The sequence below is a fragment of the Delphinus delphis genome, chromosome 2 (assembly GCF_949987515.2).
Source record: "Delphinus delphis chromosome 2, mDelDel1.2, whole genome shotgun sequence".
In the NCBI taxonomy this organism is placed as follows: domain Eukaryota; kingdom Metazoa; phylum Chordata; class Mammalia; order Artiodactyla; family Delphinidae; genus Delphinus; species Delphinus delphis.
In genome coordinates, this window is record NC_082684.1 from 131,768,278 (window position 1) to 131,786,536 (window position 18,259).

General features: G+C 40.6%; 1 protein-coding gene across 2 annotated transcripts in view; it reads right to left on the minus strand.

Annotated features, from left to right (window-relative positions):
* THSD4 (thrombospondin type 1 domain containing 4) overlaps positions 1 to 18,259 on the minus strand; it is a 566,477-nt gene that overhangs the window by 80,908 nt on the left and 467,310 nt on the right. For both annotated transcript variants that reach the window (XM_060005674.1, XM_060005675.1), the window contains one exon: positions 13,130 to 13,334. In XM_060005674.1, coding sequence (XP_059861657.1) covers positions 13,130 to 13,334 — 205 coding nt within the window. The remainder of the gene's footprint in view (positions 1 to 13,129; positions 13,335 to 18,259) is intronic.

Consider the following 18,259-nt stretch of genomic DNA (forward strand, 5'->3'; position numbering starts at 1 on the left):
TGGGTTAGGGAGTGGATGGATTGAGGACAGCTTTATCGATGCTGGACGCACAGATAATGGGTTCTGAGCTATTACCCTAATCCAGGTAGGAGACCTGGGAGCGATTAGCAGCCCTGCTGAAGATGCTGTCTGCAGGTGCTGCTGGGAGATAATGTTATTCTCCCTGAAGGGACAGGGCTGTCAAGCCACTTCCATAAAAATCTAAGACCCAGCCTGCTCGACAGCTGTTTCCTGCATTTGAGGAAAGCATCCCATTAGTGCAGAAAAGCAGGTGTGGGTGCTTTGCGTATGTCTGAGACAGATGATATAATTAAAAACAAAGGCAAATCTCAGCTTAACTCCTCCCCACAAAACAAAAGGCAAATCCAAGTACAAAGAGGCAAACTCAGTCTTACATTTCCAGGCAACTAGGTGCTAACTAAAAAGCAGAAAATGTGAAAACACAAGGAGCATAAGCAGGTGGGGCAGAATTGGTTCCGGCGTCTCTGAAAGCTCTTCAAGGCAGAGCAACTGTAAAAGTAAAAAGAAAGCCCATGTAAACAGACGCGAGGACATCAGAGCTTTCCTAAATCAAAGGGAGGAGTGCTGTCAGACACCAGGTGGAAAGTATGTAATGAAAAATTAAGTCTAGCAGTGCTCAAACAAATAACAGCATCTTTCCACTGTCTCTCTGGCACAGGATCTTTGGCAAAGACTTGGTTTTAGACAGGAATCATAAAAGCCTGTTGCTGAAGAGAAGGCAAGAACTGAATCCAAGTAAAAAACCAAATGCTCAAGGATCACCCTCTCTTGTGTGCCAGCATTGATGAGGAACCTCCGGCCGCGAATCAGGATATCACTCTGAGATGTTTCCTGGGGCTGCCACTACCTGTAACAGGTAACCGAGAAGGGTCACGAAGCCCATCTCAGCAGCCTTTCCTGATGCTTGAAAGCAGGCCCTGTCGTATCACCTGCTTAAATACCCTTTTAAAAACACGCTTGAAGTGTTGGTAAGGATGTGGAGAACCTGGAACCCTCATGCGTAGCTAGTGGGGATAGAAAATGGTGCAGCCACTGTGGAACATAGTGCAATTCCTCAGAAAGTTAAACACAGAATTATCACATGGCCCAGCAATTCCACTCCTAGGTATATACACAAAAGAAATGAAAGCAGGGACTAAACAGATACCTATACAGCAGCATTATTCACTATAGACAAAAGGTGGAAACGACCCAAATGCCACTGAAGAATACAGTTAAAACTGTTAAAACCATAATTGGACAACATCATGAATGTACTTAATGCCACTGAAGAATACAGTTAAAACTGTTAAAACCATAAATTTTACGTTTATATATATTTTACCACAATTTTTTTAAAAGGAGAAAAAAAACCACACGGTGTTTCATTTCTCCAAAACGCTCCACACTTTTTAAGAGCTGAACGTTCTTTTAGACGCTAGCTTCAGAAGAACGCTGTTGAGGCAGATGGTGACAGTCCAGTGACTAAGACATAACTCTGGCAAGCTAGCCCAAGGATTTCCAACATGAGGGTAGGCCAAATGATTGTCGGCAAGTTTGAAGGAACAGTGGGGGGCAGGGATGGAACAGTGTGGAGGGGACAAAAGGCTGTGAGGAATTAGGACATATTTTTCTTCTCATGGTGATAGGGAGGGGGGCAGAGAAGGCACAGGTCCTCCTCCATGCCCCAGCTATGTTTTTCCTGCCAATGGCCACGGGTGTATACGTAGGTCATGAACAAGGACCGAGCCTGGATCTGAGACCTGACTCCACCACTCATGAACTGTTCCCCTCAGCAGGTCCCTCAGCCAGGCTGAGCCCAGCAGCCTCAGCTCTAAATGCAGATCCTGATAGGACCCTGCCAGCCCACCACCACTGTGAGAGTGCTGCATTACACGAAGCAGGCAGACCCAGGATTCCTACAGTCTACGAGTAACACACGACCCCAGTACCGTAAGTGAGGTCTCGTGATCAAGGTGGGCTAAGGATGCCTGAGCATAGACCCCCAAAATGGCTTCAGGAGAGCCAAGGCCTGCCTTGATTTCTGTATCCCCACTACTCATCCCAGTTGCTGGCGCCTGGAAGGTACTCGAGGGAAGGAGTGTCTAAGTCTGGACTGTTTGTCTTCAAGGGGTACACAGACAAATTACAATAGATAAATTACAATAAAATAAAATATGGTGAGTGCCAAACTGGAGATATGATCAAAGTCCTATGGGAGTCCAAAGGAAAAATCTCTCTTTGCTTTTCCTTTTATCTATCTGTCTTTTATTCTTCTGCCATGTATTAAGAGAGCAAGCAAGGACTGCAGATTGATTTATAATGTCGTGTTAATTGCAGGTGTACAGCACAGTGATTCAGGTATATATCTATTCATTTTCAGATTCTTTTCCCTTATAGGTTATCACAGAATATTGAGTAGAGTTCTCTGTGCTAATCTTGTTGTTTATCTATTTTAGATACAGTAGTGTGTATCTGTTAATCCCAAACTCCACTTTATCCCTCCCCCCACCTTTCCCCTTTGGTAACCGTAAATTTGTTTTCTATGTCTGCGGGTTTAAAAGAAACCATTTTCTGATTAGAATGAGGTCATCACAGGGGAGATGCTGAACACACGGGTTCACTTGTGTTTCTTTCTTTGTTCTGCTGGGAAGAAGGAATTACTCCTAGAGAGACAGTTGGTGGGTGGTGGGGCAGAAGGACACATAACTAGAGCAATTAATTTAAATCAGGAGGGAAGAGATATGGGAACATATGTATATGTATAACTGATTCACTTTGTTATAAAGCAGAAACTAACACACCATTGTAAAGCAATTATACCCCAATAAAGATGTTAAAAAAAAAAAACAAAATGATGTAAAGACAGACAACCCTAAAAAAAAAAAAAAAAATTTAAATCAGGTAGGCTTTTGATGTCTAAGAAGAAAGGTACAAATGTTTACACTTGAGCCAGCATAATCCTAGAGGCTTCTGGCAATGGGTGGAAGAGAAGGCTGTTTTCTATTTAGCCATTACAAGGAAAAGCAGAGTTTTGTTAAGCAGCCATTGATAAATATTGGAACCTTGAGATAAGAAAGGGAAACTATGAATTAAGCCCTTGCCATGCTAGAAGCTGTATGTTATCCTATTGAATCCTTGCATACCTCTAGGAGGTAGTGGTTTTGTATCTACTCCGTGTTGCCACTTGCCCATACACACTCAGAGGAAACCTCTCAGACAGCAGACTGACAGCATACTGAGGTTTGTTCCATTTTAAGGAAAGGTAAGTGTCTTAGTCTGTTTGGGTCACTAGAGCAATATATCACAGACTGGGTCGCTTGTACACAATAGAAATTTATTTCTCACAGTTTTGGGGGCTGGGAAGTATAAGATAAAGGTGTTGGTAGGTTCAGTGACTGATGAGAGCCTACTTCCTAGATGACTCTTTTCCCTGTAACCTCCCATGGCAGAAAGGGGTCAGGGATCTCTCTGGGGCCTCTTTTATAAGGGCACTAATCCCATTCATGAAGGTTCTGCCCTCATGACCTAATCATCTCCCAAAGGCCTCACCTCCCAATACCACCACCTTGGATGTTTCAACAAATGAATCTGGGAAGGATGTGAGCATTCAGTCTACTGCAGTAACTGAAGGAAACCACTTAATATACCTATAATAAACAAATATTCATTAACTTTATAAATGTAAATTGACAACTAAGGATAATCAGTCACTGGAGCAAAAACAAAAACAAGGGCAAATTACAATAAAAATTCTTAAAAGTTAGTTATGTAAAGAAAATTCCTTACTTTGATAAGAGGTATCTATCAGAATCTTCAGCAAACATCTGTTAGAAGCATTCCCATTGTCAGAAACATGATAAAGAAGTCCACTATCAATATGATTATTCCAAAAATTTTTAGAGGTCTGAGTCTCTAAGTGCAACAACATATGAAAGAAATAGGAGGTAGAATACTTCAAGGGAAGATAACATTAATATTATCTACAGATATCACACGATTTTCCACCTAGAAAATCCATGTTAAATAACTGAAAAACAATTCTATTAGAATTGTTAAAAGAGTCTAGCAAGGTGTACAGGTACAAAATAAATAAATAAACTGATTTAATATGCATTAGCACGAGTAATTGGAAATATAATGGAATAAAAATCTTATCCCGTATTAGGAAAAACTATAGCATAAACCTAATAAAGCATAAGCAAAGTCTAGGTAAAGACATTTTATTAAAGAACATAAAACAAGGAGCTCTACTATGCTCTGGAATCAAAAAAGTCAATATTGTGAAGACAAATTTTTCTTCTTCAAGTTAGTCTGTAAGTTTATTGCACTTTCAATTAAAATCTCAACAGAAGTTTTATAGATTTTGACAAATTGATTTGTAAAGTGTATGTAGAACAAATGTACAAGAAGACCCAAGAAAATTTAGGAAAAAACAAAGCGTTTGGGAAGAGTCAGAGAGTTGACCTACAAAAACTTAAAGCATATGAAATTACAGTAATGAAAAAAAATGGTACTAAAGGAGGAGGAGACAGATAGATCAATAGACCTGAACTGAGAATTCACAGGTATATCTACAGATATTTAAATTTAAAATATATGGTAGAGGTGTCACATCAAATTAGTGAGGGAAATTTAATAAGCATTATTGGGACAATACTGTCTATTAGGAAGAAGACAGATCCCTACCTCATACTGCACACAAAAATTAATTCCAGATGGATTAAACATTTAAATATAAAAAGAGATTATAAAAGTAATAGGAGAAAATATTAGAGAATAATTTTATAATGTTGGAGGTGGGCAGGTCTTCCTATGTTAGACAAAATCCACTAGCCATAAAAAGATGATTGATAGATTTGACTAAAAAAAGACTAAAAGTTTCTCCACAGAGCAATAGATATCATAAACAGAGTTGAAACACAAGATAAAGATGAATAAACATACATGAAGAGAACGGTTATTATTCATAACATATATGAGTTCTTAAAATCAGCAAGAAAACTACAAACACAATTCTTAGCAAATTCATAGAAGGAGTACAAATAACAAAAATGAGTGGTCAGGGAAATGTAAATTAAAAAGGTATACTAAAAATTAAGTACATTCATAATATTTAGTGTTGGTAAAGGTGTGGAGAAACGGTTCTTTCATGAACTTTTGGTGGGGGTATAAATGGGTACAACTAAACGTGGAGAGGAATTTTGCTTTATCTTTCAGAATTTTAAGTGTTCATTCCATTTGACCTGTAAATTCTATTTCTAGGAGTCTATCCTATAGAAATATTTATGTAAGTATGAAAGGATACATATTAGGATATTCATGGAAGCACTACTTGTTAAAGAACCATTCTTCAAGTTTTCTTCTCCAAGAATTTGCTGTTTCTTCTAGAAACATCTTTTTCTGTTATTTATCTTGGGTTTTCTCTTTCAGGCTTTTAAAAACGTCTAGTGATCCTTGGTTGTCCATTCATGTTATTTTCAATCATCCGTTGATATTTAAGACAAAAGTGGTGGGAAGGCTGCCTGAGAACTCTGTACACATTGGCTGAGCTTATTAACAGGCCAGGTTCTAAGAGATGGGGTACCAGTCACTCAGCAGCTCCTTCTTCCAATTCCAGAATGAATACTGAGGTCTTGGAGCACCAATCCTCTCAGCCACGCCCTTTTGAATGAGGAAGTCAGTGCCAGCATTCTGAACGTGTGTGTGGGGGCTGCCTGCTCACATACAAGTTTTTTCACTGTTTCCCTGTTTTTCAGCTCCATTCTCCCTTCCCACCTTCCATTTTACCTGCTGTCCCCCAGACTCACAGGCTCATGGGGTTCTGCATGCAGGTCAACCCCCCTTTATCACAGTCCCCTCTGCTACCTAGGCTGTGATTTCCTTTGCTTTATTAGTGAAATTTCTTCCACCTACTCTTGAGAATTTGTTCCAGAAATTTGTTAAAATCATGTAATAGATGCCACCCCCCGTTTTTTTGGTGGTTGTAGGTTATACCTTCTCTTATTCCTTTAGTGTCATTTTGATGAACCTTGGGAGGAAGGGAAGAAAAACTCATGTATGCAGTCTGCCATCTTGAACCACAAATCGAAAGTATTATTTGCAATATTAGAAAACTGGAGCCAGTCTCAACATTCCTCAGTAGGAAAATGCTTAAATAAATTAGGTTACATCTGTTGTATGGAATATTCTTTACTCAAAAATAATGAATTAGCTTATTATATGCATTGCTATGAAAAGTTATCATGATATAACATTAAAATAAAGGAGCACATTGCAGAAAGTGTATATAGTAACATGAATTTTAGAAAATATATATTTATTTGTATTTCCACAAAGGACTGGAGGGTATACACTGATGTGTTAAGAGTGGTCCTTTATCTCCATCTTTACACTTGAAACCAGTGGATCAAGTGTGAGGTTGGCATGGAAGAAGAATTTCATCTTTTTGCTCTATATCATCTGTATTGTTCAAATTTTTTACAATGCATGTGACTAAATCTTTGGAATTAATCATCATACAGATGTGAGGCATCATATTATTTAAATACTCTAGTCTTTCCCACATAGAAAGCTGCTCAACTAACAAATTAAAGGCTTGCAAATTACAGATGATCCATGATACTTGATTTTTAAAATGCTGACCACTACTTTCATTGTTTAAAACTTTTAAGAAAGCGTGCTTAAAGGTATTGCCAGTTTATTTGAATTTTTAAAAAAAATTTATTTATTTTTGGCTGTGTTGGGTCTTTGTTGCTGCGTGTGGGCTTTCTCTAGTTGTGGCGAGTGGGGGCTACTCTTCGTTGCGGTGTGCGGGCTTCTCATTGTGGTGGCTTCTCCTGTTGTAGAGCACGGGCTCTAAGCACGCAGGCTTCAGTAGTTGTGGCACGCGGGGTCAGTAGTTGTGGCTCTCGGGCTCTAGAGCGCAGGCTCAGTAATTGCGGTGCACGGGCTCAGTTGCTCCGCGGCACGTGAGATCCTCCTGGACCAGGGCTTGAACCCATGTCCCCTGAATTGGCAGGCGGATTCTTAACCATTGCGCCACTAGGGAAGTCTGCCAGTTTATTTTTAAAAGTTTATAAATCTTCAAAAACAAAAAGAATCCCTTCTAAGTCTAAAGCTCTATGACAGTGTAAACATGTTGGCAGGTAGAACATGTCCTGTAGAATCAATTTTTGCTTGGTATGCTTTTATGTCTGATTTCTTAACTGTTACATAATGACATTAGTAAATTGAGCTGGCTGAACTATGCCAAACTTTGATATTTCAGCTAAAATAATTTCACAACATCTTATTAAGGAAGAGGCAAGTAATATAAAATGTCAATCATTTTAATAAAATTAGATTTAACTTTTTATTTCCAAAGAGCAGGGTTCAGAATAATTCAAGTGGAAAAGGAGACTACATAGTTTACAATAGATACACTGGTTCTAAAGTATTTTCCACGAAAAAAAAAAAGATCTAGGAACCTATAATCTACCAGCTAGTCTATATTTTGGAGCAAGTGAAAAATTCAAATAAACACTGAAAAGTGGAGCTCATTTCTGCAGAACTTCATTGGTTTCCAACCTAAAATGAGACAGATAAACATCCTATCTCCTGAAATCTGTGTATCATTAAACGTCGTGATTTCTTCAGCGTTGCTCAGAGAAATAGTACACATCACGAGGTGCTGAGCTGGCCTGTCTTCCCAGCTACACATGGGCCAGAACCCCTTGTGAGTTACGGCAGGGCCAGGGCCAGAACTCAGGCTTTCAGAATCTGAGTCCAGCAGGTCCAGTTCTTGATGGCCAAACCAAAGAAAGCCATAAACTCAAGAGTCAGGTTGAATGCTCCATCGCTATTTACATGTTAGCCAAGGCTTTTGGTATATATGCCTCTTTCTTCTGTGAAGTTTTTGATTTTTTAAAATTGAAATATAGTTGATTTACAATATTATATGTTTCACATGTTCAACATACTGATTCAATATTTTTATAGATTATACTCCATTTAAAGTTATTATAAAATATTGGCTATATTCCCTGTGCTGTACAATATATTCTTGTTGCTTTTTTATTTTATACATAGTAGTTTGTATCTCTTGATCCCATACCCCTATCTTGTCCCTCCCCCTTCCCTCTCCCCATTGGTAACCACTAGTTTGTTCTCTATATCTGTAAGTCTGTTTCTGTTTTGTTACATTCATTCATTTTTTTAATTGGCGTATAATTGCTTTACAATGTTGTGTTAGTTTCTGCTGTACAATAAAGTGAATCAGCTATATGTATACATATATCCCCTGCCTCTTGGACCTCCCTCCCCCACCATCCCACCCATCTAGGTCATCACAGAGCACTGAGCTAACTCCCTGTGCTATACAGCAGATTCCCACTAGCTATCTATTTTACACATGGTAGTGTATTTATGTCAAACCTAATCTTCCATTTCATCCCACCCTCCCCATCACCCCTCACATCCATTCCCTACGTCTGTGTTTCTATTTCTGCCCTGCAAATTGGTTCATCTGAACCATTTTTCTAGATTCCACATATATTTGTTTCATTTTTTAGGTTCCACAGATAAGTGATAACATACAGTCTTTGTCTTTCTCTGTCTGACTTATTTCACTAAGCATAATACCCTCCCGTTCCATGTTGTTGCAAATTGCAAGATTTTATTCTTTTTTTTATGGCTGAGTAATATCCCATTTTTTGTACCACATGTTCTTTATCCATTCATCTGTTGACGGACATTTAGGTTGCTTCCATATCTTGGCTACTGTAAGTAATGCTGTTGTGAACATTAGGGTGCGTATAACTTTTAGTATTATCCTCTTCTTCCGATATATACCCGGGAGTGGGATTGCTGGATCATATGGTAGCTCTATTTTTAGTTTTTTGAGGATGCTCCATACTGTTTTCCACAGTGGCTGCATCAATTTACATTCCCACCAACAGTGTAGGAGGGTTCCCTTTTCTTCATATCCTTGCAAAAATTTGTGATTTGTGGTCTTTTTGATGATAACCATTTTGACAGGTGTGAGGTGATAACTCATTGTGGTTTTGATTTGCATTTCTCTGATGATTAGTAATGTTGAGTATCTTTTCATGTGTCTTTTGGCCATCTCTATGTCTTCTCCATGACATTTTTCACAGAACTAGAACAAATACTACTAAAATTTATGTAGAACCACAAAAGACCAAGAATAGCCAAACCAATCTTGAGAAAAAAAAAAATGCTGGAGGCATCACACTCTTTGACTTCAGATTATACTGTAAAACTACAGTCATCAGGCTTCCCTGGTGGCGCAGTGGTTGAGAGTCCGCCTGCTGATGCAGGGGACGCGGGTTCGTGCCCCGGTCTGGGATGATCCCACATGCCGCAGAGCGGCTAGGCCCGTGAGCCATGGCCGCTGAGCCTGCGTGTCGGGAGCCTGTGCTCCACAACGGGAGAGGCCACAACAGTGAGAGGCCCGCGTACAGCAAAAAAAAAACCCCAAAACCAAAATACTACAGTCATCAAAACAGTATGGTACTGGCACAAGAACAGACACATAGATCAATGGAACAGAAAAGAGAGCAGAGAAATAAACCCATACACTTATGGTCAATTAATCTATGACAAAGGAGACAAGAATATACAATGGGAAAAGGATAGTCTCTTCAATAAAGACCTAAATGTAGGACTGGAAACCATAAAACTCCTAGAAGAAAACATAGGCAGAACACTCTTTGACACAAATTGTAGCAATATTTTTTTGAATCTGTCTCCTAAGGCAAAGGAAACAAAAGCAAAAATAAACAAATGGGACCTAATTAAACTTACAAGCTTTTGCACAGCAAAGGAAACCATCAACAAAACAAAAGGACAACCTATTGAATGGGAGAAAATATTTGCAAATGATATGACCAATAAGGGGTTAATATCCAAAATATATAAATAGCTCATACAACTCAGTATCAGAAAGACCAAACAACCCAATTAAAAATGGGCAAAAGGCCTGAACAGATATTTTTCCAAAGTTTTTGATTTTTAAATTTCAATTTTCACATACTAACTCAATAATTGCATCTTTAGTAAATAACTCCAGATCTTTTTTGAAGCAAGCAAAGGAAAGAATGTCCATTTTTAAAAGTCAGAAGACCATGCATGTAAAAACACTTGGAGACTAAAGTACTACACATGTAGCATGACTACTATTATTAACTAAGCAAATAGCCTAGAATAAGTCATTTAAATATTGTGGGTTTTAAACAAACCTTTAAAAATGAGGTGATTAAACCACCTTCTCCAGCACTAATAATACAAGTCCTTCTGTTTTCATAGAAATCTACTTTATCTCTGTCAGGTTTGGAGAGTCAGTCATTTTAACAATTCCAAGTATTTCACAAGGCAAATTTGATTTTTATTACTAATAACCCAAAGGCCATTCAGGGAAACAATAGGGCAACTGAAAAAACTTGTTAAAGGTGTGCATTTTTAAAAAGCAATGACACACATTCGAACTATTCATTTCCTCTACATTGTGTATTCTGCAGAACAAGTGTACGCAGACAGCCAACTAAGTTTTGTGCATCAAGTCAAATTTTTGTACAAAATACAGGTTACATAGCCAGAAATCACAAGGTAAGAAAACCAAAACTTTTATCATGACCTGGAAGATTGTGGAGAACCCTACTACATACCTCTTTGAAAAATGTTTCAAGACAAGAAAAAAAAGAAAGAAAAATGTTTCAATGTTTGAAAATGTATAATGTGAAATACAGTCATTGGAAAGTTCAAAAATAGCTTGATAGACCTGTGCTCTAATAGCTTACACATAATCTCAAACAATTGCATGCAGTTTAACTTTGAACATATATAGACTTCCCAGAACAGGAAATTTCATAGGATTAAGTGGAATAGGGGAAGAGAACACCTGTGATGAGAAAAAGACCATCCCATCCACTGTGCGCTTTAAAAGAATGAATTTTATGGTAGGCGAATTAAATCTCAATAACAGAAGGAAAGAAGAAAAAAAAAAAGAAGAGCCTTCTGGGTGATGTTACATCCCAAGTGATGCTTAAGTGCCCTAAACAGGAGGCCCTGTTCATCACTCTGGAAACTCCTTTCACGCTCGCCTGTTCTTCTATCTCTACTCTCCCCACTCTGGCCACATGGCGTCACGTCATACTGTCATGGACTCTGGACTTCTCATGCACCCCACTGGTCACTGGGCATAAGAAGTTGAACATGATTTTCGGAATCACCCTTCCATTGATTCTGGGTACTTCCATCCTCCTCTGCCTCCTCTTCATCTTTTTTAGGGAATTTCAGGGAATTAGGGAATTTGTATTCCACGAAGCTTTGACATACTGACAAGGTCTCTGAGACAAAAGAAAGAGATTGAACATTTGTCAACTGCTAATAAGTGCCAGGGGCTCGGTGGGGTCCTGAATATCTGTTATTCTATGGATTCTCATGAATACTTGTAAGGTCCAGATTCTTATTCCCATATTCTAGATGAAAACACTGAGGCTCTGAGAGCAGTTTCCACTCAGACATCTGGTGGGTAATCACCCAGATTATCTATTTTGCCTTCGGAAGGCACAGCTTAAAAGCCACTTACTGAATAGAACTAATTCGAGCCAGGGAAATTACTAAAAACTACGCAAAGCTCACAAAAAGTGGCATTGTTTGCTGGTGCATTTGAACACAGTCACACTTAAAGCAATCCCTCAAAAGAACATTTTCCATTCTAGGAACAGGATGTTTGTGAAGATTTGCTCTTTTAATAGTACAAAAGAAAGGAATCAAAAAGACCATTTTTTTTTTCTGCAAATAAAAATAACACACAAACAACTCAGGGGGAAACTAGCCTTATTGCCACTTTGGTGGCTCCTGGGTTTGCCAGAGCAAATGTAATAGCTTTCCACTATTAATTGGGTTTGTTTCAGAGTCCCATCGGCCATCCCTTCCTCCTCTCACCAATAAAACCAAGTGAAGCTAATTTTGGATGCATTTGCCCAGACAAAGATGGAAGAGCTTCAGAATCTAGAGTTCTTGAGTTGTCTTCTGGGGTGGTCCTGGTACTCGAATTTATAAAATTAATGATCTCTCAGTTGCTGCAGCCATTGACTGCTGCATGGCCAATGGTGTACCAGAATTGCTCATGGGTGTTATCTCTTGGTAGACTACCACGCTTGGAGATAGACTGCCTGGCTTTGAATCCCAGCTCCACCTCTTCCTTGCTGTGTGACCTTGTCAAGTTACATGATCGCCCTGTGCCTGTCTCCTTATGTATGAAATGGGGAGGGGAATAGCTCCCATCTCCTAGGGTTGTTGAGAGGGTTCAATGATTTAATACCTGTAAAGCACTGAGAATAGTGCCTAGCATATAGTCTGTGCTATTTAAATTTCTGTTAAATAAATAATCAAAAAAATAAAAAATGTATATTGCTGTTCATTAAATGTTTTTAAGAAATTGCTTTCCTTATACCATTTGTTAACTGATTTATCCATGTTTACATGAATTAGAATTGCTAAAAATTAACTTGCAGGACCTGATTTGCTTTGCATAAAATCAGCCAGAAACAGAGAAGGAAGAATCAACAAAGATCTTCTTTTGTGGGAAAATGGGTTACAAATGGTCTCCCAACATTGATGATATTGCCCAAAATGATCGCTGACGGGTTCTGCAGCTGTTCCAAAGACACACACATACTGTTGCCCCAGGCTGATGAAGCAGAAAGAAGAGAAAAATGGCTTTTGCTTTAGACCCCTGCAGAGTGAGAGACCGGACAGGATCACCAACTGCCCCTGTGCCCCTGAAATTCCAACAGAAAAAGACTGGCAGATCTCTTGGCATTTCAAAGAGCCTCCCCTATTTCAGAGAAACAATTTAGGCCATTCCTGATTTCATAGCCTTGTTTCTCTTGGAAGGAAGAAAGACCGGTTTAAATATGTAGATATTAAACATTTCCTCGCAAGAAGGACTTTTTTACTTTCTCCATATCATTTCAAGGGGAGGCCAGGTAGTGCTTTGGCGTTCCCCAGTGGCACCTTGTACAGGTCCAAGGACCTCTGGACACTGCCGTGTCACAGTCCTGGAAGGAATAAATCATCTTGTAGGGACAGCTGGTTTCCTCTGGAAAAAGATCAAGCTTACCCAAATAGTTGTTGCTCTTGTACATCTCGGTGATGTTGATTTTTGTGGCTCCTTGAGGAATCTCAACAACTCGGTGGTAGCCCAGGCTGGTGAGGGCATGCTTAAACACGCCCGACACAACCTGACAGCCCGTGTTATCGCCTCCGCACACCCCGCATTTGTCCACGACTTTGTCGGAGCCTAGGTAGTCATCACAGCCAATGCTCTGCAAAGAGGTGGAAAACAAGAGACTCTTGTAGCATATGTCAGGAGCATCCCAGGGAGGAAGGGGAGAGGGAATGACTGAAGATCTGTTGGTGGGTCTCGACCTGAACTTCCTCCTTGCCCCCATCCAGATCCTGTAGATAAGCAAGTTCATTCTTCCCTTGGCTCAACGGATTTCCACTGAGCACCTACTCTGGGCAAGGAACTTCCTTCCTAGGTTATGTGTGAAATGTGCGTTCTAGGGGTGAAGCGGAAGCCACATCAGTAAATAAGTAAGTAAAACAAGCACCCTTGGTAATCAGGAGAAAAATAACACAGAGAAAATACATAAGGAGGGTGTGGGGACTGGATATTTATTAAACAGGTTGGACAGTGAAGTTGTCCTGAAAATCCATCCCCTTGTTGGAAGTTTTTTGGGACTTAAAACTGGAGTTTGTCCTCAAGTCTTCTGTCCTAAACGACAGATGATACAAACACTTAGCCAAGTACCCCCAACAGTAGTGTTCTCAGGCCCTGTTTCTTAGGAAATTAAATCAAATTGGTTGAGGTCTCGGTCCCCACTGGTCACTGTGACTCTGAAAAGCTGAGCCGTTGGGACTTTTGCTTGGCTCGTCTAAAGCATTTCTCCCAGGGCAGAAGGGTACAGGGAAGCAAGGACCAGAAACATCGGCAAACTGGATGAGACGCATCTAAATAACGGGATACATCAGAGTTTAAAGGAACTCTGACCTTCCTGCGTTTCCTCCCCAGTGAATCTTCTCATTATTCATCCCAAGATCTTTTTGCTTTATCTTCCCCCTCCCTATTCATGTGTTTCTTAGGCGATTTAACCTTAGGACTGAATGGAATGGTCTTCACAGAATCCTTTTGCATGTCTGCAGCTGAGTCCCTAGGACTCACATTCGTGTATCCTGAATTTAAAGTTGGGACATGTGGTCTGAACAGAGAAGATTCTGTCACACTTCTGTTGGCAGATAGAAGTGAGCTGATTATAGTTTGGACAATGAAATATCGGGATGACAGGATTATTTCACTGGTTTACGGGGATAGGAAATGATACTTGAAATCAGAATGGTATTTTACAACTTGAGACACATGTCTGCTGAATCAGAGGTTTGTGTTGGTTCTGGAATTCTAAGAGCGATCGTCAGACCCCACCTCAGGGGCAAAGTGCTCAGCAAACCATTCAAAGTCCACTTTTGATTTTGTTAAACAATCCTGGGTCTGTTCATGTGGGTCCTACAGGCCAAATCCTACAGGCAGAGTCAGATCAAAAGGTTTTCCTTCTTTCCCCTCCAACTTCTTGTTTGACTGACATCTTTCTGCAGGCACTGTACATCTGCATTATTATTTCCATATTCCTGAGTGCACATTAGTTCATCGACAATAACTGGTCTCTCTTCACAAATAGCTTCTCTGTAAAACATTATTTCTGACAATAACAGAACATCATCTCAACATGTTCCTCCACATCCAATTAGCTTTTCAAAGTGCCACGTTTGCTATGAATTTCTCCTCCCTCAAATATTTCTTGCCCTTGCCCTGCGCACGTTTTAGCAGAAAAATAAGGAAAACGCCTTCTGTGCGTGGTTTCTAGCCCGCACCCCTGCTCCGGGTTCTCCTTTGCTTTGAAACAAACAAACAAAAAGACCACCATCAGCAGAAGTTTGGGAAAGTAGATCCCACGTTGCTAAAGAAAGATTCTAACTGAATGGAGATGCCTCTGATTCTCACTGAAGGGGAAGATGAACAGAAAAGCTGATAGCACTCACACCCTGCCCTGTCTAGCAAAATCTTAACTTCTTCCCTTCCCCACTACATGATCCATTCTTGCTACCCCTGGCCTCAACTTAACCCAGATGGAGCTCATTCCCTTGGGGCACTCCAGGTAAAGGCAACAATGTGTACCAAGGCACAGAAGTAGGAAAGAACACTGAGGAAGTAGGAAAGCATGCTCATAGACAGACACGGTTGAAGTGTAGGTTTGCTGCTAAGGATGAAAGGAGGCTGGAGAACTTAGCTGAATCCGTTAAGGATCTTGTTTGCCAGGGTGAAGAATCGGAATTTTATTCTATCATATCAACAACCACTGAAGAAGGCGGGGGCCATCCTCAGATTTGTTTTTCAGGTGATAACTTTAGCTGTAGTGAGGAGTGGGTCTCAGAGAGGGGAGAGCAGGCAGTCCAGTGAGTCTTTCTCTTGTCAGTGGGGTGTATGGGATATTTCAGGAATGAACAAGAACCTCCGAAGACAGGGACTGACTTTGCATGAATCCTCAGCCCGCAGCCCAGTTAGAATGGGATGAGATCACAAGGAAATTACACAGACGTGGATTGCTTCAGACAACCACACACACAGACAAAACAACATTTTATCTTGGAAATAGACACTATATTAAAATGCTCTGCACATTCCAAAGGATCCCACACCAGATTTCCTGCACCACACTGCCACTCAGGATGAATCTAGACGATGGGGAGGGAGGGCTGCAGCAGTTTTTCCTGGTAGATGTCTAAGAGCCTGGAGGTTGGCTTCAAGGACGCATGTGGCTGCACAAGTGACGCCAAGAACTGAAGGTAACATCCTGCCTCCTCAAAGCCCATCTCTGGACTCTGAGCATCCAGGGTTCACTCCTTAAGAGAGAAGTCAGAACAAGGAGTGTGTGAACCTTCCTTGAGGGGTGACAAAAGGCTAACAGAGCACCCTTCTAGTGTTCTAGTGCCTAGCCAGGGTCTTCGAGAGGCTCAGTTGCTATGGAGTTGCAAAATGTCCCACATGCAGTTCGCAAAGCAGGAGGGACAACCCCATAACGCGAACTGGGCAGACGACGTGCTTTCAAGACCTTTATTTTTAGCACTGAGGGCATAGGTAAATTACATATCTGACAACTGTCCCTTCTCTGGCATGGGGCTATTATGAAGATCAGATGATATAATGAGGGAAAATTTGGACTTGGAGTCCAGGCAGGGAGGGCATGGCTAAGGAAGTGACCTTTGGGCTAGAATCTGAAGCGCAAGAAGGATCAACCATGGCAAGATCTAAACACGTAAATGCACATTTTATCACTAATGTTGTCGAGTGACTGCACTGGGCGAAATCTGGGAAATCCCAGGCTGACTCTGACACGGATCCTGACTCTGGGAATTTGAATCTAAGTGGGGCGATTAGACACACATGCAGAAAATCACACGCTATTGGGCAACGAGGAGTCCCTGCATTCTCTATGTCATGCTGGGCCAGATCAATTCTCTTTTAGAAAGCTGATAATTAACAATGGGGTGCATACGTCTGCAGAATGTGGCAAGAGCCCAGTCTGAACTAGGGGAATGATGATGGCATGAAGAGGATTTGAAAGATGCTTAGGAAGCAAAATGGACAAGGCCTTTGTGAGGTAGAAGGGAACTCAGATCATTGTCTTCCTCCTACCCTCCCTCAGCATCATCAAACCTAACATGTACAGTCTTTGTCGTATTCCAGGTCCTCTGAATATGTAGTTTTCTCATTTAATCTTAAAAGCAATCTGTGCTATTGCTGAAAAACTAGGAAACTAAGACTTCAGAGAGAGGTTAGGTAACTGGCCCAAGGCTATGCTGCTAATAAGAGGTGGGGCTGGATTTGACCACAAATCCCATTTTTGTAACCATTATGCAAAAACTGCCCCCCTCCAAAGGATCAGAGGTCACACTGAAGGTTCTAGCTTTGTCGAAGGAGAGGATGGTGGCTGTAACCTAGGTGCAGAGGAGCAAGTTCAAAGCACTGTTACTATAGTGACTGTGAGAGCTTGGTCCAGAAGTGACTCTGGCATTCTCCTCTTCCAGCATTATGAAACACCAAGCACATTTTGTATCTCTCTCACGTTGCCTGTTTTACCATTATACACACAGGAAGTGAATAAATATTTTAGCTCATCTTTCCATCACATTACTGTCACATAACTTTCTCACTGTTATAACTTATAATTTTGAGATAGTTTAAGACTCACAAGAAGTTACAAAAACAGTACAGAGCATTTCAGTGACCCATCACCCAGGCTCCTCCAATGACAGTATCTCACATTAGCACAGCATGTTGTCAAAACCATGCGTATCATGGACATCAGTATAACATATTAACTCAAGGATAAACCTTATTTGGATTTTGCCATTTTTTACCTGCACTTTCTCTTGGTGTATAGGTCTATACAATTTTATCACATCTATAGCTTCCTGTGCTTTGTTGCTTTCTTTAAAGCAGCCGGTATTCTCCTCTAAAACATGGAGGTAGAAGTTGATAAGTGGAGCTGACGTCATTTAGCAGGAAAAGCAGTTCGGCACGAGGGAAAGAATGTTGCACTGGGAATCAGGAAACCCGGAGCATAGTCCTGGCTCAGTCCCTGACTTATGTGTGGTGCTGGGTGGCTTGCTTCTCTCTGGGCTTGGTGCCGAAAACATTTCCACCACCATCCAGATCTTTCGGGACGGTGCTCAGAAATGAATCTGACCTGAATTCTGGTTTGCAGATCAGAAGTCTGGTCAACTGGTCTCTGATGGGGTTGACTTAACAGTGCTGGTCTGTGTCTCTAAACTCTTTCAGAGGCACCACCAAAGTGCTGTTGATCAGCCATTCTGAGCCTCAGTTGATCTGTGGCTGGGGCGGTACCTCATAGCACTATTGGGAGGATCAGCTGAGGTAAACACAGAAGGCATTTAGCAGGATGCTGGATAGAGTGGCTTCTCAGGCAACTCTGGGCTTATCATTGTCTTCATAGACTTGATTTCAGCTGGAATCTATCCATTTTAAAGTAAACCCCATCCTTATATAAGTGTTCAGACTCACTCTTATTTCTATAGCACTTTCTATTACTTCTCAGTTGCAGATATTCTCTTCTTCATTTGGAGAAATTCAGAAAAGCATGAAGTGCTAAGAAAGGGCCAAGTTCTCCATAAA